At 39.6% G+C, this 21,508-nt stretch overlaps 1 protein-coding gene across 2 annotated transcripts in view; it reads left to right on the forward strand.

The window, feature by feature from the left end:
* Positions 1 to 21,508, forward strand: part of PHF2 (PHD finger protein 2) — a 506,159-nt gene that overhangs the window by 307,952 nt on the left and 176,699 nt on the right. For both annotated transcript variants that reach the window (XM_078661615.1, XM_078661616.1), the window contains exon 3: positions 9,719 to 9,833. In XM_078661615.1, coding sequence (XP_078517741.1) covers positions 9,719 to 9,833 — 115 coding nt within the window. The remainder of the gene's footprint in view (positions 1 to 9,718; positions 9,834 to 21,508) is intronic.

Raw genomic sequence — 21,508 nt, forward strand, 5'->3', positions numbered from 1 at the left:
TAGTGAAGGATGTGTTCCTATAACCTGGTAAATATACAAAACAAAACCTTGGCCATGGGTATTAATGACAGTGGAAAAAGCAGCCACATTGATTAATCTCAAAGTTGATTTGCAAGCACTAATGTTTCTTGTAGTTGGGTGATGTTTATAATTATCTCCATACTTTGATGGGAACATATTCCCTATCCTAATGAGGACACAGGGAAGAGGATGTAGCCTTATGGCTAGAGCGGTAGACCTCGAAGCTGGGGAATCAGGTTTGAGTCTCGGCATCCATGCTCAACATCCTGTGATTCTGGGCAAATCACTTAATCTCCCCGTGGCTAACAAATATGAATGTGTCCATCTGTAACGAAACTGCTCATGTAAAGCGATCGGATACCTGATTTCTTCGGGTCTAGTTTGCGCTATATAAAACTCTAAAAAAAAACAACAAAAAAAACACTTATTTTCGATACATGTTTATGCTAACACATTTTTCTGTCCCTCATGTCTGCTTAGGGTAGGTTGCCCTGATGCCCTTGAACACCTTTACCTGTAGGAGAGACCCTGACAAAGACCTACCTGCCCAATGAAATGTTGTAAGGGAGAGGTGTTCAAGTGCACCAGAGCAAGTGTTTTTAAGATAACTCTTTTGATATAGTTGAACCTTTCCAAATAAAGTTGCCTAAGGCGTTTTGGCTCAATGTTTGCAACTTTTAAATAATAGCATCCTAATCGTCGTCAGTAAGATTACATTTACCAGTTCACTTAGTGCCCCATTGTCTAAATATTTCTCCTCTTTGGCTCTCATTCAACAGCACATGCAGGTCATGCATTCTAGGAATTGTAGTTTTTGGTTCGCGTCTATTGAATGAATTGGATTCAAGTGGCAGAATACTCAGTGAATGTAGTATGTACATTTCAATGAGACTACAAAATGTACAATTTTTAAAATAATTCCATCCTATTCCCTCTGCTGCAGTATAAAAGTTCTTCTGTGACAATATGATTTAAAATCATAAATCAGAAACTCCTCCGTATGATGAATGACCCTAGATTATTCAGACGTAGTTTTTAAAGTGTATTCTTAGGAATGCTGGGCGCATGTTCAACACTACTGTGTGATTAATTAAAAAAAAATATAGAACGGGAGGAATGATCTTCAGGGTAATACCTTGGCAGAGATTCTGCTTTCTCTGAAGCAGAAGCATGCATTTATTTAATATAATGAGACTTTACTCTAGTATGAATGAAATGTTTTATTCATTAAATCATTTTTAGAGACCTTATTTAAGCAACTCATACTCTTCAGCAGAATCAGTTTTTTCCAGACATAATAAATTAAAACCAAGAGCCTCCCTAAATGATACCAAATATACTGTGTGGGGCATATGAACATAAGTGCAAGAGCACACAGCAGGCGCTTTGTAGTGTTCGGCTCTATGCCACCACAATCCTTGTTCCAGTATTCACAATGTCAAATACCCTTCTTGTAGCTAATTCCATTGAAAGTGAGTAATGTGATGGCAGATGATTCCATGATGCTAGCAGTTCTATCCATCAGATTGACAATTCTGTCCCGGGAAGCTGTGTGCCAGGATTGTTTTCTAATGATGAAGAGATAAACATGTGTAAAACTACACTTCGGGCCAGATGTACGACCCAAACATTTTGTGACTCACAAATTGCATCACTTTGCGACTCGCAATACTGTTAGTGATTCCCAATGGGGTCTCAAATTGCCTGCCTTATGAATATTCATGAGCCAGGTGCTATGTGCAACCCATTAGGAATGGCCAGCACTCACAGGATCGGAGGGGCAGTAGACCACCATGTCTGTGACTGCTTTTTTAATAAAGCAGTTTTTTTAAATGCAGCTCGTTTTCCTTAATGGAAAACGGACTGCATTTTAAAAAGAAAAAATGAAACGTTTGTTAAATTTGTTAAGAGCAGGCAGTGCCTGCTCTTAACAAATTTAACATTCGCACACATTCACAAAAAGGAAGGGGTCACCTGGGGACCCCTTCCCGTTTGCAAGTGGTTTACCACCTGCTTAAAGTAGGTGGTAAACTGCGAGTGTTTTGCCGCTGCAAATGCGGTCGCAAAACAGTAGTACATTGCATTGAAACTCGCTATTAGAAAGGGACGCCCCTTCCTAATAGCGAGAGTCGCTAACGCTATTTTGCGAGTCAGTGATTCACAAAATAGCGTTTGTATATGCCAAGACCCTTGTTTGCCAAAGCAAATGGGCCAATCTTGCATTTGCGACCGCAAAATATAGTCGTACATCTGGCCCTTCGTGTTTGTTTCACTGCTAAGGCCTAGATTGGTCCATTATCTGCACTCTAAATTAACATTTCATTTCTGGGTGCAAATCTGCTCACTTGATATATGGTGTTCACCAGGTAGTAGTATTTCCCATGTGTTCTTTATGCCTGATTCCATCTTTTCCTGCTAAAATTTGGAACAGTTGGGAATAATATTCAAACGACTTTTACCCATTGTACCCCCATCTCTGAATTGTTTGTCTTGACAGATTCCTTCAGATATTACCTAGAGGAAATTGTGTGGGTTAAAAACATTGGGTGCAAAACCTATTAACATCCAACTGGTGGTTTGAAATTAGATGGAAATGCCAGGATACTGAAGAAGTAACTTGCCCTGCTCAGGAATTCAGCCACACCCTACAGACATTGGCCATACCCTGCATCCAACCTGTCATCTCCAACTTGCTATGGGCAGCCTACTACAGGTGCTCACTGCAGGGTTGGCCATAGAGCCTGGCATACGGTTCTGATTCTGGTCTCATGAGTCCAGGACTCCTTGCCATTCATTTGTAGACCCTTGACCTATGTTCATGTGCAGCTGGGAGACATGAACACAGACTCAGAAGCCATAAATTCTGTAGCCAGTTTGTAATTTTTTGGTTGAACCTAGGTAGCGCGCATGCACTGTCTGCAAGACCTGCTGTAATCGCTATATGAAGAGTAATCCCGCCTGCTGCTTGCAATTGGTTCACTCCTGCCTAGCTTTTACTTCCTGGCTCCTTATTGGTTGATGCTCCAGATATATCACTTCCGGTTTAAGCAGAGGAGCACCGCCCAACTACAGTTTCCTTACAATTGTAGGTGTTTGTGTCTTGGGGACTACTTGTTTAATTTTATTTCCTGCTAGTGTTACTGTGTTGTGTGAATTCCTGTTCCTAGTACCTTGCGCTGTTTATTTTATCACCATGGCACCCTGCACGCATAACTTGTATGAACACAGGTGCTGTGCTTTCATGTTTCTTTGCACGCTCATAACTTTTATGTACATTGGCACCGCGCTTTATGTTTAGAATGGCGCCCGCTTTTATGTTTTTGTTTATTACCATGGCAACCGCTTCATGGGTCGCCATGCGCATAAGTTTTATGTACACGTCTTTCAGCAAGGCACCCGCTTCCATGTTTATAACGGCTATAGCTTTAAGTTGTGCAAATGCGAGAACTATTGCATTGCAAATGCTTGTTTATATTCTAAACTGAGGAACCCCTTTGGCCCCCTAGCCCTCCACTCAACTAAGCAGGGTGTCAGGGGATGCTTCCACTGCTGGCTTCCTCACATTTGTTGTTTAGGATGTGTGGGACTGTGCTCTGTAATGAAACAACTATGATTGGGCAACCCTGGGCTGATCAATACAAAAGAAAGACAATTGTTCCTTATTTTAAGCCTAAATCTCCTAGACAAGGTATTATAATCATAAAGCAATTAGTTGTGATTAATAAACAGTTAATTTTATTCACTGTATAAAGTTATTTGACTGTAAGTTGATTGGTGCAGTAGCTCAACCTCTCGGTGGGATCTGTATGCTACATTAATTGATTCAACAATTATGTCAAATTCAATAAGGTGATTTATTTCCTATGCTCTGGTTGCTACTTCTAATTTTGTCATGATGATGACCTTGGATAAATCACTTTCTATAGGGTCGAAACATCGACAGTTTGACTAGTGGACTGATATGATCTATTTTGACGTTCACATTGTACTCTGATTTTGAATCTTGCTGTGAATCTGTAGCTTTATCAGCGCCTACTGACATATGTATGTGCATATGTTGTATATATAATTTGTGTAGCGCACCAATGCACAACTTTTCACAAAAGTCACTATTCACCTTTATGGCGTCTTTTTTGGAGCACTTGCAATGTGACATGATTTACTAAAAAGAACTTGATACAGTGAATAAAATTAACTGTATAATCATTTTTTTTCCTTTATAATTATAATACTTTGCCTAGGATAGAAATAGGCTTAAAATCTTTCCAGAAAGGAGCAACTGTTATTCTTTTGATGTGTTCTGTAATAGCAGCTGCAAGCTAAACTTTTCTCAAAACACTTGAGGTTCCTGGTCCCAACGTTTGGTTTGCAATTCAGAAATAGATGAAGAAAGAAAAAACTCCCTCGTCCAGAAGGATGTATGTATTTTAAACAAACAAATTTGGTCCGTGAATGGTCTGTGAATTCAGGTTTTCAACCATTTGCTAATTAGCGGTCCAAATGTCTCTATCTTCATTGACAACCTGGCTTAATTTGATGCCTACAAAATCACTTTTGCAAACCTAATTTCTCAACAATCACTCAGAAAGTTTACAAAAAAGCAGTCACATCGTCTTCTTTTAGGCCAAGTTTGGTACAATTCTGACCACAATTTTTTTCGGTATCAAAAAGCAAAAAGTTCTATGGGAGTGAAAATGGAAAAATTCTCTTTCTCGACTCCCCATTTTTTTGGTCCACCGCTTGATGGGTCTTCATTAAACTTGGCATAAACCCAAATTAGATACATTTTTGCAAAATGTTCATGCAGAATCATCAAACATCACCAGTTATTAAGAAAGTAAACAAAAAATGCAGCCTGAGGTAGTATTATCAGTGATATTCAGTCCATCTGGATGCAATGATTTTAAAGGGTACATCCAGAGGTTTTATCTGGGGTGCAGTAGTTTTTCTTTTAGGCATGCTCCACAGGGAAAATCTTCAAATCAAATAGCAAATGGTCCACAAGATCAAAATGATTAGCAAGAGGCGGGCCAACTTTCTTATCAATTACAGTACATGTACTTGTTCATCCTAAACGAAGACTTGGGAGATATTATATGCTTCCAACAAATCAAAAAAATGTGCAATCCTGGCCTTCCCATCACCTCTGGCAGTGATGCAGCTATTGTTTTTTTGACCTACACATGTAGCCCATTGCCCAGGAACTACCATCATTTGTTAAGGATACCAATCACTTCCTTTAGACTATTGAAAAATTGAAGCAAACCTACACATTTGATGTTGACAATCCCCCCGCCATGAACTGCGTCTGGTTTATGACCCCACATATTACAATACTTGTGACATATTAAATGACAGATATTTGGTAAGTGTACATATTTGTGTAAGTTCACTTTTTTTCAATATTCACAAATCTGAGATTTAATAATAACTTTACGACTGTGGAGACTCAGCAGTCGGGTAGGAGAACCCCGCACATATAAAGATATGACAGACCTATCTTTTTATGTGCAGAGTTCTCTGTCATAACTACGGAGTCTCCACAGCCATAAAGTTACTATTAAATTGTTTGGTTGTGAATCCCAAAAAAGAGTAAACTTACACAAATGTGTACGTTTACTTTTGTGATAAGGACCTTTATTGGGTAACTCCACACTTTCAGGGTCTCTTCTTTCAATATTGGTAACAACATGCACAACTTTAAGATATAAAGTTTCTTGCTGTCACATGAATGCTCTACTGATTTACATACAGTTATCAGGGTAATGCTGTATTATGTTGTACATTTTAGGTGTTAATAATTTTATTTAAGGTGTTTGACTTAGCCTATGCCTAGCTTCAAGGATCTATAGAGTTAATTTTTATATTAGGAGGAACAACTTTTATCTAATGCGATCCATGTAGAACAATAGTGTTGTAGTGAACCACTTGATGCTAAATTGCAGAAAGTTGAACGCAGCGTGTGAAGGGCTGAGAGGTTATGAATTTGTAATTTGTGGAGTACTGTATACCATACCCAAAGAGTTAGATAGTTTTTATATTTTATATAGTGGATATTTACATTATAACTATTTACAATATTGGCATTGGTTAATGAAGTGATTTGCAAAGCATCTTCATATTTTTTTAAAAACTCTACCATAGCAATATTGTTATAAAACATGTAAAATGCACATACAAACACATTCACTCACTCCTTTCCCCACCTACCCTTGTGCGGCTGTCAATTACTCCAATATCTCGATCATTAGCAGGACCTGTTTCAAAACATATCAGTAACCAAACAGGCCACATCTTTGGCTTCCTAACAAGCAAACTCTCCACCAACCAATATAAGAACTGTAGACCTCCTTCTTTTCCTCATCTTGTTTGCTGACCCTCAATATCCCCCACCTCCGGGCTCCTGGCCATCTCCCAAAGTTGACCAATTTTCTGCAGTGTTATGCTTTCCTCCATGCTACGTGTTTTGTAAATTAATCGCCAGTCTCAACCCAGACTAAATATTCCTAGTTGAGTTCTGGATGACACCAAAAAGCAACCTCAACATTCCTTTGGGTTGAAAACCTGCATGAGTAAATCAGGTTGAAATGTGCAGTACCATGTTTCTTCTGGCGCTTATTAGCTTTTTTCTTTGATACAACCACCTCTTCCATGAAATTTGGGGTTTTTTCATTCCATTTCCACCATACATTTAGTTACATTGTTAATGAGCACCCACAAAGCTATGCGTTTGTGACCGTTCTGTACATTTTGCCTACCCCCCTCATGATATTACTTCTTTCCAATGCCCAAGCCTAAACTTGTTTTATCAGCATATGTAAAATTGATATATTTCCCTCAACCATCAATTCACAGTACAATCCTAAAATTCAGTTGATACCGACTCTGTGAATCAGGAAGTGGAATGTATGTCCTCATTTAATCCTAGATGTACAATAAAATTTGAGACCTAGGTCCAAAATACTGAGTTCTACTTTTTCTTTTAAAGTTTCTTTTAAACTCTTTATATATATATTATCTTATTTTAATTTTATTTCATTTGTAATTTTTTGTGCTGCCCAGTGGACTGCTTTGGTTCACTGTGAGATTTATGCACAAAGCCCCTTTTACATCCAAATATGTTTGACATGTAAATACAGTAGGGCTAGACTTCAGGGTGATCTTAAGATTGCCAGCGCCCAATGGGGAACATGTTCACTTAAAAGCCTTTTTTAAGGAATGTTATGTTCATACAGTAAGGTCCTATACATGAGTGCGGTTCTAGAGTGATCTGAGTACAGGGGACTAGGTGTAGTGAATGGAAAATAAAAATAATGCTTTCTGCTTTGAGCCTCCCGACAAGGCTGAAGGCTTGGAGGCAGCAATACAGGCAAATAACTCGAACTTATTTATATAAAGAAATTCTAATAACCAAACTTTAGTTCTCAAAGGTTATGGTTTAAGATCAGTAACTATAGTGCATAATGACATTTATGAAAATAATTATTGCCTTAAACTTCAGATGAAGAGAACCGAAACTGAAAATGAAAGGACATCCGTTGTTTATTGTGACGTAGGCAGTCATGAATCCTTCTGGATGACCTCAGATATGATGTCACAGATGACATCCTATATTTCACACAAATGTGAAATCATGCGTCATCATTTACACCACAGATGGGAGAACATTAAGCCGCAACTGGTTGGTGTTTTCCACACTTGGCTTTCGAGTTAAATTCATTGCTATGACCTGTGGGTCTCCTAACAACAGATATTGGGCCAGATGTAGGAGGCCATCTACCGACCGGTATCGGCCGATTTCGGCCGTTGCCGATTTCGGCCGTTACCGACCGGTAAATGAGTATTAGTGATGTAGGGGGCCAATTTTACCGATTCGGTAAATTTACTGATTCGGTAGAATACAGAATCGGTATTTTTACCGATTCGGTAACTGCCAGATGTAGGTGGGACTCTTCTGAGTCCCAAAGGCCTTACAGATTCGGTATTTTACCACCCAATCCAATTGGGTGGTAAAATACCGAATCCAGGTGTGCATGCACATGTGTGCATGCACACCTATGCCATGTGACAGACAGACATGCCCTTAGGGCATGTCTGTGTGCCACATGGCACACATGCCTGTATTTGGGGTGCTAGAGGGTGTCAAAGTGACACCCCCTGCACCCTTGCTGGAAACGGTATTTACCGAATCTGTAAATACCAATTCGGTAATGCCCATTGATTCCTATGGGCTTCAATGCCCATAGGAATCAATGGGCATTACCGAATCGGTATTTACAGAATCGGTAAATACCGAATCTTAATGATTCGGTATTTACCGATTCTGAAATACCTACATCCCCCCCCTCTATTTTACCACTTCTTAAATACGGAATCGGTAAAATTCGGTATTTGAGAAGTGGTAAAATAGAATTACCTACATCTGGCCCTAAGTCTCTGAATAGATTATTGCTTGTGAATGTAACTTCACCAAGCTTTTTTATCCATTTATTATATTATGTATTCGAACTGTCTCGTAAAGTGCGTGTTCCTTATCCAGTCTGCAGCTACTATAGTGGCATTGTCCCTTCTATGCCATTCTTCCTCTGTGGCCGCTCTTGACTCCTTGAATTGGTTGCCTATACCTAAGAGAGTACAAGTCCCTTTGCCTAACAAGGCCATATATCAGTTTGAACTTCTCTTTCTTTATTAGAAATGTAAATGCCATCGCACTCAGAGAATTCTTCGCTATGCTTCTAGCTCAAACGGTTCAATAGTTGCTAAAAACTCAGCAAAGCATATTGCTGCACAGTGCAAGGATTTTGCAAAGGTTGACTGGTAACCTTGCTGTTACTTATTGCTTTGTTTGAGGGTTAATAAGCTCCTAACAATGAGGCGCTACTTATGTCGAGACAGAGTTAACAAGTGCAAAAATGACAAAATGATGAAGGAATATTATCAGATAATGTGCTGCATTGCGCAGCATAACATGCCTTTTCTTGATGCATAATTTAGTCAACTTCCTGCATAATTCCAGAGGCCCTGATAATAATCTATATAGATTGCAGAATTATTTATGACCTCAGTTACTGAGATCCTCAAAAATTGCTCATTTACTAAAATATTTTCTGAAATTTGAAAACTTTCCTTCAAAAAAACATCTACATATTGACAATGGTACTCCAGCCTTACCACTACGATTGTATGCAGGGTCGATCTGGGACTGAAAATAGACTCCAGGCACCAAAATAAAAGTTGCCCTATTAGTGAATTAGAAAGCTAAAAATATACATGATCCATGTTTGCAAATTTTGATAGTTTTGAACTTGTAAAGATAAGCTATAAACGTACTTTGCAAAGCATGGTTTGGAGTTCGCTGCAGGCCATATTTTTTTAATAGAGAAATCAACAGTAATAACTAAACTGGTCCATTACTATTATTTCAATCTTAGAAGATAATTCCAAGGAAGGATGTCATCCAGGATGTCATAGCTGTGACTGGTGTATGTAATATCAGTTAAAATCATGTGTGAGTTTATCATTTGGAGTTATATTTTCCAAACCGTAACGTTCCTTCAGGTGACGTGTTTAAAGGAAATCTATAATTATGTGTCAGCGTTATGAAATATATCAGAATTATGTTGTGATCCCAGTACATAATGATTTTTTTGGTGGTAAGTTTTTTAATGGTTGACATTTTGAAATTATATCTACTTAGTGAAAAAGAAAAGAAATTGGCATAAGCATGACACTGGGCAGATACCGGAGGTCAAACCTGTGCAGAACGGAAGTCAGATCTTCATAAAAGAACTCAGAAGTCGAACTTTCCCAAAGTAAGATTTTTAAATTTTTTGTTAAATTCTGAATGGCGGTAATATTAGAAAATAATTGATGCATGTTCATGACAATGGGTTTACCGTTTACAAATAATATACACATTTCAAGTGTTATTTTATGTGTTACATGTGCTGGTATGCAAAGCAAAATGAAATCTATGAAATTAACCAGGAACAGACCCTGAAGGCTTGTTTTTCCCCTACAAAGATTTAACCGTGTGGCGGGTTGGTGGAAATAAAGCTTGGTGGATGCTTGAATCTCCTCATTCAGATCAAGTTTTAATTTGTTTCATTAATAAGCACGTTCTCATTTTCATTTCTCAACGGCATGGTTTGGCAGCTGGGGGGTGCGGGACTATAGTTGTCCAGAAAGGAATACAAGTGAAGGTGTAAATATAATTTTTTAAAGCTAAGTTTAAATATATACTGCACTTTTGGACAAAATGATGCTCTTGACCTGGGCTTTATATACAAAGCTCTGAAATGGGCTCTTATAAATGGTATGCTAAATACATTTAATATACATTTTACTTTAATTGGCTATATGGTACAAATGGCTTACTGGGCCGAACTGTCCATGGCTGCTTTGGAAACAAAAGTTCAGACATGACCTGTAGAAAGAGCCCCAAAAAGCAAAGAACACCACAAGGGCCACATTATTGCATTTGGATGCAGTTGAATTGGATACAAGTTTAAATTAGGCATACTGTTTAACACAAAGTGCCAATTCATATACTCCGACTAATGCATCTGAAACAAGATAAAAGTGGCGAAATTTTGAGCATGTTGTACCAGTGAAAAGCCCTCAGTTTCACCTAGCTGCCCAATGCTAAGACTCGTAAGCCTAGTTCCAGCATTTCCCAATCCTTCCCAGCAGACGTATATGTAACAAGCAAAGGGAGATGCCAGGTATCAGTCTCTCTGGCTTTAGTTGGTCCTGTCTTTTTATCCAACAATAGTTTATTTATGCTCGTACCTAAAACACTAAAGAGGAAACCTCAAGTCCCCTTAGCACAGGCCGACAATTGTATTTCTCTTGACCACTCCTAACTAAGATCCTGGTTGACATAATTAAGATAATGACTAGTTTTTACTGAGATTAGCTTCCCACTCACAAGAGTTTGTGATTCCGATCAAGGTACTTGCTGACAGCAGCTGGGATAGTTAAGATCTGCTTGATGTTGCTATGATCCTGAATGTGATAATTGAGACTCTGACATATCTAAGATTTTAGTCCATGACTGGAATAATTTGACATATTTCAGCACACATAAAGTTAGTAGTTTAAGGCAACTCTCCAAACCTACTGAGTGTTGCATCAGATACAATTGTGCAAAAAAGGGGTATATGGAACTGGAGCAAACTGATTTTGGAAAGATGGCATGAATTTCCTATTGTACCTGAAACATAGGGAGTTCTAGAACTCACTAAACATAAGTTGTACTAAATACAAAAAAGCTATATCCTATCTCAGTTTCGAGTATCATATTATGTGATCATTTAATCATTTTAAAAACAAAATATCCTCATATGTGTGGCTGTTACACAGAAAAAATGGACACAAAAACAATTCAATGGATGAAGCATTCCATAGCTAATGAAACCATTTTAGCATAGCAAGCAAAGATGGCGGCACATACATATTTATCCATGTAATTTACAAATTGTATTTTAAAGTCTTCGCTTGCGAAAAGAAGCCACATGGTAACACTGAAGCTAAATGTAAGCTGTTCCTATTGTAATAAACCCCTTTGCTGTATGATTTGTGGAAGCCAAGCCACCTGTGGACTTGCAGATCCAGACTTCAGAATGCATTGAATTGTTCTAAGATTTATCCTATACCATTCCGGATCATTGTGGGACACTTCTGAATGAATAGTGTTGGCTGTAGAAGACCTCTTTGAAGATGTTTGGTATTAGTTTTGTGTGGAAGGTGATAGGTTTGGTTGAGTTCTAAGGTCTTGGTATTGTAAGTTCTAGAGCTGGGCACACATAACCCGGATCAAGCAGCCTCCATAGCATGGATCTTGTGATAAAATTTGGCACATGCAATCAGATCGAAATTGCTGGACCTCAAGCTTTATGGGGTATCTAGTTTGGAAACCGTGCCTGTAGTATTTTAGGTCATGAGTCATGTGTTTATTGGACACTGCTTGCACATTATTTTTGGTGCCTCTAGAAACTAGACTAGGTCTTTGAGAGCCAGGGCAATATGAGCAGATTTCCTTTGTTTGAGGTACAGTCTGATTAAACATCATGCTGTGCCATACAGCTACGTTACACCTACACTACATAACACAAGGTACATTTTAGCCAACTAATAATATAGTCATATTACCTTGTTGTTTGGCATCACAAGGACATTTTGTAATAATTGAAATTGAATAACATGTCAATAGGCTATGTGCTATGCAATTTGTTGCACATTGAAAATTCCCTTATAACATCAGTCCTAGAATTTTACGTCAAGCCAGCTTACAAATCTATCTGTTTACAAAGGGAAACGGAGAGCATATATTACATTTCAACAATCAATCAGAAAATGATGTTGTATAGTGTAACTGTACAATTTTTCTCAGCTCCCCATAAAGCCACAGTCTTATGGTCAATAAACAACATGAGTAATGTCGGGGTGAGAGAGCTTAATTAGTATTTGGGTTGGAAGAGCTTGACAGGTATCTGGTGAGAAACATATTTCTCCATGATGATGAAAGGGGTGTATCCCATCCCTTGGTGTATGACTGCGTGATCCTATGAGATCCCTCAAAACACAAAATCTTCTAAGCAATGAGATGAAAGGAATTTCTCCGATCTAAGGCAACGTGTCTTTGCCCCAGGGGTTAGCGACCAAAGTTTACCACCATGGAAAATGGAAAGCTCAACACACTTCTCAAAATGAATGAAAGGTTAATCTGTAATGATGTTTTAAGACCTTAATGAACAAGTAAAAGTGCTGAATATGCACTTTAATGAATACTTGCAAATTCAACATTACTTTCTGACATGTTCCTGTAGAATCCGAGAGGCAAATATCCACAACTGCTTACCTTTGGTTGCTTTGCTTAAGCAAACTAAATAAGACGAATTACTAGATACCTTGCTTCTAGATATTATGACACTTTCCAGAAAATGTCCTCACAAAATGTGCTGGCCGCATCTGTCAAGCTTTGGAGAATGACTGTTGCCAAGCATATGACATGTAGACATGGGATTTGTTATTCCAACTAACCCACTAAACAGTGTCTTACCTATTGTGGGGGAGTATCAGTGGACTGTAGTGTTTAGGTACTTTTCGGTTGCCTTCTAGACCTCTAATTGGGATGCCGGAGATGAATCATGCTGGAGGATAAATGGCCAAATAGGCACGTAGGGTCATATGTTTTGTACATGTCATAAAGTGATACAATTTAAAACCAAATTACATTATGAGTTTTATAGACTTTTGCGGGCTGATGTTGCTGCTGAACCTTTCCTGTTTAGAAACTGGCAAGCAGGTGCCATCAGAAAGGTTATGGCGTATGTCTTCTATATCCTGGCAGTAGTGTTAAATAAATATATGACTTGTTGATGGAAGGCAAAGATTGTCTCCACATTGAACCTATGAAGGACCAACCAGAGAATGATTCGAGACATCGAAATACTGGCACGTAGGCTTTAACTAAAGGAACCCTTATTTTGACAGTATTGGGCTTCGTTTGATGCTTTGTTTCATCCTGAGGAAATAGGCTGGTGGAAACTATTCTAATGATCCAGGTAAAAAGTATAGGAAACCTGAGAAGATAATATGATATGGGGACAGGAAATGGAAAAAGGAAACTTAATTACATCAGGTTATTGACCAATTCACGATTGCTCCTGCAACCAATGTCTTGTTAATAGTTGGATGTTGTTATCTTTCCATTCACTGCAACAAGGTCCTTTAGGAATTTTACCAGAAAAAAATGGAGACTGGGGATATTATTTCTTATGTTTTACAGAGATAACACCACATTAAGTTGGATTTGCATTGCATATGGGATAAAGTACCCACTACAAACAACAAACAGAACCTGTTTGCATGTGGGGACATCATTCTCACATGCCCTTACGGTGCTATGTTTTTTATGTACATGATAAATTCAAAATAATCACCATTCATCTATAGTATTTATCAACATTCACATTCATTATACAAACGCATGGTTACAAATCCATACCAGGTTTTCAATGGGAATTGTTCAAGAACAACATTTCAAATTAAGGTTTTTTGCAAATAATTAACACAAAATTAGCAATCAAATATCAATCAGTATTTTCTTGTTTATTTTCTTGATCATTTCTTCATTGCTCAAAGTAAAGTATTTACATTTCCCAATGCATTTCGGTGCAACATCTTCATAAGGGGAATACTGCAAATAATACAATTCAGTGTTTTAGAGAACAAATTCTCTTCTATTTTTCAACACAATAGTGTTAATGTAATACAACAGAGGGATTATTGAGCATCACCAAAGGTCCCATCAAGACAAAAATGTATGTGCATATTAATCCAACTCATTATTCATTGTGATCCAAATCACGCCCAATGAACACTACAGAGACACCCTATAAAAGTGAAAGTATATACGCTGCTATCACCCAGTGTAAAGATGTACATGTCCTGTGAAAATAGTACCATAGCAAAACTAGTGAGCCAAACTACAAATTTACACCTTATGACCCGTGCTACCTTTAATCACTTACTAGTGAAGGACGCTCACTTTTGCGTAAGCTATACTGCTTATATGGTCAACTTTAATCCTGCGTCTACGTCGAACGTATACAGCAACAAAAGAAATAAAGGACAGACTCCTCGCTACCTGAATAGCGGAGCATATTTATTCGAGTGAAAAGCTGCAACCCGGTATTTCCGCCTAAACAGCTGCTTAACCCCATGAGCTTCCTAGGGGATATCGCAGTGATAAAATCTAACTATTGGTGCACCTCAAAAGTATGCAATGGGTAAATAGAAAAAAGGCTAATCTGAAATAGAATGACATGTATGTGTAGATGTAACCAACATCGCGTAACGGAGAAATTTGGCACAAAGAGAAACTTTCTGGATACGTTTTCTGAAAACATTGACGCCATGTGGACTGGATGACAACATTGAATTCACCTGTTTTTTATAATGTGATAATATAAGCAGTACAGTTTAAGCAAAGGTGAGCGTCCTTCACTAGTGAGTGATTGAAGGTAGCACGGGTCATAAGGTGTACATTTTTAGTTTGGCTCACTAGTTTTGCTTTGATACTATTTTCACAGGACATGTACATATTGACACTGGGTGATAGCAGTGTATATACTTTCACTTTTATAGGGTGTCTCTGTAGTGTTCATTGTGCTTGATTTGGATCACAATGAGTAATGAGTTGGTTTAATATGCACATACATTTTGGTAATGTCCGATAATCCCTCTGTTGTATTATATTAACAATATTGTGTTAAAAAATAGAAGAGAATTTGTTTTCTAAAACACTGAATTGTATTATTTGCAGTATTCACCTGATGAAGGTGTTGCACCGAAATGCATTGGGAAATGTAAATACCTTGCTTCGAGCAATGAAGAAATGATCAAGAAAATAAACAAGAAAATACTGATTGTTATTCGATTTCTAATTTTGTGTTAATTATTTGCAAAAAAAAGTTTTTTTAAATTTTGTTCTTGAACAATTCACATTGAAAACCTGGTATGGATTTGTAACCATGCGTTTGTATAATGAATTTGAATGTTGATAAATACTATGGATGAATGGTGATTATTTTGAATTTATCATGTACATAAAAAACTTAGCACCGTAAGGGCATGTGAAAAGTGCGTCCCCACATGCTAACAGGTTCCATTTGTTGTTTGTAGTATTGTTCATACCTGACAGGGGCTAGTCAGGAGTTGAGGGCTGCACCACTGTTTACATTGTTAATCTGGAACATTTGATAAAAAGTGAAACACTTATAGGTGTGCAGGTTACCAGCTTTGTCAGTAGCTCGCAGATACCTTTAGAGTAGCTTGCAGCCTTGAGTTCATTTCTAAATAAGCACACAGTCACATTTTCCTTTTAAAGTTAAGGAAAGACTGTGTTTATTTTACATTATTATCATCAGGCTACAGAAAGCAGGGCCTGACAACAAGCTGTGTTCAGTTCGATTTATGACCTAGGCTATTGCTGGGTCACAGAGGTGAAGACCTGAATCACTGAGGTATTTAATTCTTAAATAAAAGTCCTTTTCAACTCAATATTAACCCCTTGCATGCTGGGCCGATTTTGCTGCTGTGCGGCACTTTTAAAGAGTGGGCGGGTTTATGACGGCCCCCAGCCGTCATCAGCACACAAGCACCGTGATGCATGACGGATGGGAGCCGTCATCAGCATGAAAGGGGTTAAAGCGTGAGTATAAAAATATGTTTCTGTATACTCTTAGATGAGAGAACATTAAAATGAAAAGTTACCTAAATGATTTTAATTTTCTCCCATTTCAAAATGTTTCATTACATCATGCCTCTGGCTGCCAGTGGCCAGTAGACACTGTGCCATCTGTATAACAAATAAGTCTAGATTTTTTTCAAATGGGAGACACTGAAAGTGCAGAAAAAGGTTCCTTATTCCGAACATTTTTGAAGAACATTTTTCGGCTCTTGAAATTTCTCTCATGTAAAGAAATGATTGTATTTTTCTATTATACATATAACAGTGCCAAATTTAGTGAAATGTATGTCTTGTGCCAAAAGTACATACGACACAGACTCTCAGTCACCCGTACACATATACCGAATTCATACGCACACATTTTCAAACATCTTCAAAGACCATGTTCTCATTGACACACATGGCAGCCCTGTCATAGGGCCCCTAGTCAAATTACTTTGTTCAAGCCATAGTATCTGGTTCTATGGACATTAGGTTTAAAGTCAATGAAGCTTAGCGTGGGGGTGTCTTGTAACAATTGACCAACTGTTTAGCCTTCAGTAGCTCATGATTTTTACTGATCAGAAGTAGTTCTCACTACAGAAAGAGCTAGAGAACCCGGATATAGAAGAACACAACAGAAGGTCAAGTTTCTTTATAATGTCATAGAACTCCGAGGTGACTTGCCATATCCTTATAATGTACGCTAGGTAGTATTTTATTCCTCGTAATACATGGTCATAATATCACCTTTCTCACAAACCATTTGAATCCTTAGTGACATGCTCTATATATGGAAGTGATAGTATCGTTGCATACATGAAAAATAAGTAAAGTATTTGGAGCAAAATTAAACACAGTAAAAAGCGGTTAGTATTTGTTTACAAAAGTTATCAGTCTATTGTTAGTCAGATTAAAATAATGCTGAGACTCCAAGTGTGTAAAAAAGTCTTGGAGGTTCTAGTTTTCTGATAACCACCTAACTTTGCAAAAAATAAACATAGTGACATACATATCTCCCTTCTGCTTATCACAGTTTGTTTTTGAGTAATATATCAGAAGGAGGAAAGACACTTGCTGTTTTCCTTGCAAAAACTGCAGCTGTAATTATTCTCTATGACCTGCCTTTCACCCCGGCTGCTCGCTCTGGCAGCAGGAATTATGACATCAGAACTCCATGTATTGTAAATGGAATAAAGCACACCCTTCTATTCGTTATATGAATATTGCAAGTGACCCAGGAGCTCTGAGTTCTGCAAGAAAAGTGCTTTTATTGGTCAGTGAACACTAAGGTGAATTGCAGTACCCTTCATAATATAAGGTAAGGGGGGTATTTTATCCCATATAATGTGTGGGCTTTGGCTCCCTCCTGCTTAAAATGAATTACATGCCCAACAAGTGGCATGTGCTATGTGTGACACCTTCTTCTGGTTCTCCCTTTTTAGTCCACAGCACTTTGCCTGTTGACATTTTAAATTTTGGAACACAACTACATAGCTCACAATGCGACTTGCTGCAGGCTACAAAGGCAGGGATGGTGTAGCTATGCCAAAACAGGAGACGCACCATTGCCCAAGCCCTCATCACCAGTCATCTGGACTACAGAAATGCCCTCTGCTTGGGAATCGTGACTCATCTAGTTCAAATACCACAGACCATCCAGAATGCCACAGTAAGACTAATCTTGGATCACCCTTGTCACACCCACGTCACCCCCACCTCAAAGAACTCCACCAGCTCTGTGTTCAGAAGAGATGCCAGTTCAAGCTCCTCACCGCACTTTTGAGGCCCTGCACGACTCTGGACCTGCTCACATCAACCACCGCCTGAGATTCCACCAACTTTCTAGACACCTCCACTCCACCTTCCTCTCGCTGGTCCATACCCTCTGCAGAGCAGGAGGATGCTCCTTCTCCCCTTCTCCCCTACTTCCCTGCAAAAGCCTTGAACTGCCTTCTCACTCCACCTCAGGATCTTCCCTACTCTAGAGGAATTCCTAGGATGCTGACTTAAACTGAGACCCTGGACCCTGCCACCGCCTGGATACCCTCACTAGTGATAAGTGCTCTACAAGTCAACAGATTGATTGATTGATGCTTAGGCAGGCTCCAGGATATAGCAGCCCTAAAGGTAGATGAGCTAACAAACAAGTTCATTAATCTTTGCACTCCTAATAATGTGGGAAGTTGGAACACAGGCATAAGTACTGTGTCTGTGCAGTGATTTTGTATTTTAAAAACTTCTTTCACACTGTGTGAAGGCGAATGTGCCCATTAAGCACTAGGATGTCACATGTTGCTTTAATGACTTGTTATACACAAATGGGTGCGTCATTTTCTTATTATAGACACATTCTGATGTCAGAATGTTTCTGTAATAAGAGGCACAAACATGTCTTGTTAGACATGTCATTTTTTGGCATGATTTCTCCTGCCTTTTTGCTTCTGTCCTCCTGTTTTTGACTATGTGCTGCATTTAGTTTTTACTGGTTTAAGAACTCTTGGCACTTTGCCACTGCTGACCAGTGCTCAAGTGCAAGTACTCACTGTTTAAAATGGAATGGATGATTAGTTTATCCATGATTGGCATATTTGAGTCACTAGTAAGTCCCTAGTAAAGTGTTCTAGGTGTGCCCAGGGCCTGTAAATACAAATGCTACTAGTGGGCCTGCAGCACTGATTGTGCCCCCCACATGAGTAGTCCTGCAAACATGTCTCAGACCTGCCGCTGCATTGTCTGTGAGTGCAGTTTTAAACTGCCAATTCGACCTGGCAAGTGCACTCACTTGCTATGCCCAAACCATCAATCTTCCCTTCTACCACATCTACGTCACCCCTAAGATAGGCCCAAGACCGCCCCATGGGCCGGGTGCAGTGTATTTAAAAGGTAGGACATGTACTTGTGTGTTTTACTTGTCCTAATAGTGAAATACTGTTAATTTTGTTTTTCAGTATTGCAAGGACTATCTCTCCCATTGGGTAACATGGGGATTACCTTGAAATAGTGTAATAGTGTAATTTCTCATTGGGAGTATATATAGATTTAGAGGTTGGGGTCTCTGAACTCACAATTTAAAAACACATATTTTGGTGAAGTTGGTTTTTAAATTGCATGTTTGGAAATGCTACTTTTAGAAAGTGGCCATTTAGTTGCTGAACCATTCTGTGCCTCTGCCTGTCTGTAGAATACACGTCTGCTTTGGCTGACAGTTGGGCTCTTGTGCATTCAATCTACACAGTCACACAAAGGGAGCTGAGGTCTGCCTTGCATATCCTGATGGGCCTTCCTGAGCTAGAGTGGTGGGAGGAGTTGCCACTGACACCTTAATAGGGCTGTACCTGTTCTCACACAAAGCTGTCTCCACTATCCCCTGTAGTGTATCTGGAGCAAGGCAGGGAAAGGCAGGGTGTTGTGCACTACAAAGATTTTCCTTTGAAGTTTGCCTACTTCAAAGGCAGAAAGGGGTATGAGTATTGGATCTGACACCCCAGAATCAGAACCCTTCTGGACTGAGGACGTTCTGCCAGGAAGAAGAGCTTGATGCTGTAGGAGGGACTGCCACTCTGCCTGCTGCATTGCTGTGCTGACCTGCTGCTTGCTACTTCTGTCCTAGGAGTGAAAGGACTGGACTTTGCTTTCTGTATCCTGCATCCAAGGTTCTCCAAGGGCTTGAGCGCGTTTGCTGCCGATCAGGAAGTCTCAGGGCTATCAAAGACTTCACTTACCAGTGCCTGGGCTCTTCTGCTGAGAGCCCTGACTTGCAAAGTGGTGCCAAATCCAGTTCCTGGGCCCTTGGAAGTGTAACCTGGTGATCTAAAGAGAACATCCATGCATCGACGCCCAGTGCATGTTTTCTCGATGCACAAAATCGATGCATCGCAGCTGCCTGCACCGAAGCGTGGGTCCTGCTGGAAGCATCGACCACGGCTTTCACCGCAGGCCCCAGTTCGCAGTCGTAGCGCATCAGAAAAATTGCTGCAGTTTGAGTGTGGAGCGCTGTGTCACTGACGCCAGTGGCACCCCATCTCCAACTCCGACGCAGGACCTGCTCGCGGCTGAAGAATCGTCGCAGCACCTGCCTTGTGGCTACAAAATCAAGGCGTCGCCTGTATCGCCGCTGCCGCATCGATGCAATTCTTCTTGATTTTCAACGCATCTTCCCTCAACGCCGACTCCTCATCAACACTGCATCGCAATAAAGAACCGAGGTTGCATGTCCAGAAACTGACGCATCACCTCCCCCTGCCAGTGAGGAACTGATGCATCACCTCCCCTGTCAGTAGGGAACCGATGCATTACCTCCCTTGCCTAGCAGTAAGGAACCAACAGATCACCTCCTCTGCCAGTAAGGAACCAACGCATCACTACCCCTGTGCAGTAAGGAACTGACACAATGCTTTGCTTTTTTCCAGCGCCTCACCTCCCCTGCGCCTGGCACGTCTTAGATTTATTACACATCTAAGGAACTTTATGCTTAAACGAACGCCTATATTGATTTCTATGGTCTAAACTTGCTTTAAAAGTGATATTTTGACTTGTGTATGGTGGAATTTTGCAGTTCCTTTCTTGTTTTATTCAGATAAATATTGGCTCTTTCTCTAAACTGGTGTTACTCGGTGTGGGTACAAATGTTTTACACATTGCCTCTGAGATAAGCCTGACTGCTCATGCCAAGCTACCAAGCGGGGTGAGCAGGGGTTATCTTAGCTGTGTGACTCCCTTACCCTGTCTAAGTGGGGGTCCCTACTTGGACACATTGCATACCACTGCCAACTAGAGACACCATTTCTAACACACTGAGAGTAAATGTATATTTATCCTGCATGTTAGCTCAGCTTTAAGGTGCATAAATGCACTTTCTGGAGTGCTGAACACTATGAGAGAATGGAATTACATGCTGCCTAGAGTTGTGGTTTGCTGGCTTCCCGTGGCTTGAAAGATTCAGTGGAGGTTTTGGCGTGATGGGTGGAAATAGAAACTGGGTTGGCTGCTATGGGCTTTGTGGCAGAGAAACATAGAAGGAAAAGGTCACACAAGTTATATAAAGGCTAGTGATAAGAATCATAATAGCAGCTATTATAAAGCGCGAAATAGCACGCGTCTGCCATACCAAGGCGCTGTAAAAAAAAAAAGTGTTGGTATTTCTCAATGTAATGGCACTCAAACTAACAGGTGAAAGAAATGATGTGACGCCAGGAATGTGCAGAATGTATTCTCTGCTCTGGAGAGGGCCCTTCCAGACAGACTCAA

The sequence above is a fragment of the Lissotriton helveticus genome, chromosome 9 (genome assembly GCF_964261635.1).
Source record: "Lissotriton helveticus chromosome 9, aLisHel1.1, whole genome shotgun sequence".
NCBI classification, from domain to species: domain Eukaryota; kingdom Metazoa; phylum Chordata; class Amphibia; order Caudata; family Salamandridae; genus Lissotriton; species Lissotriton helveticus.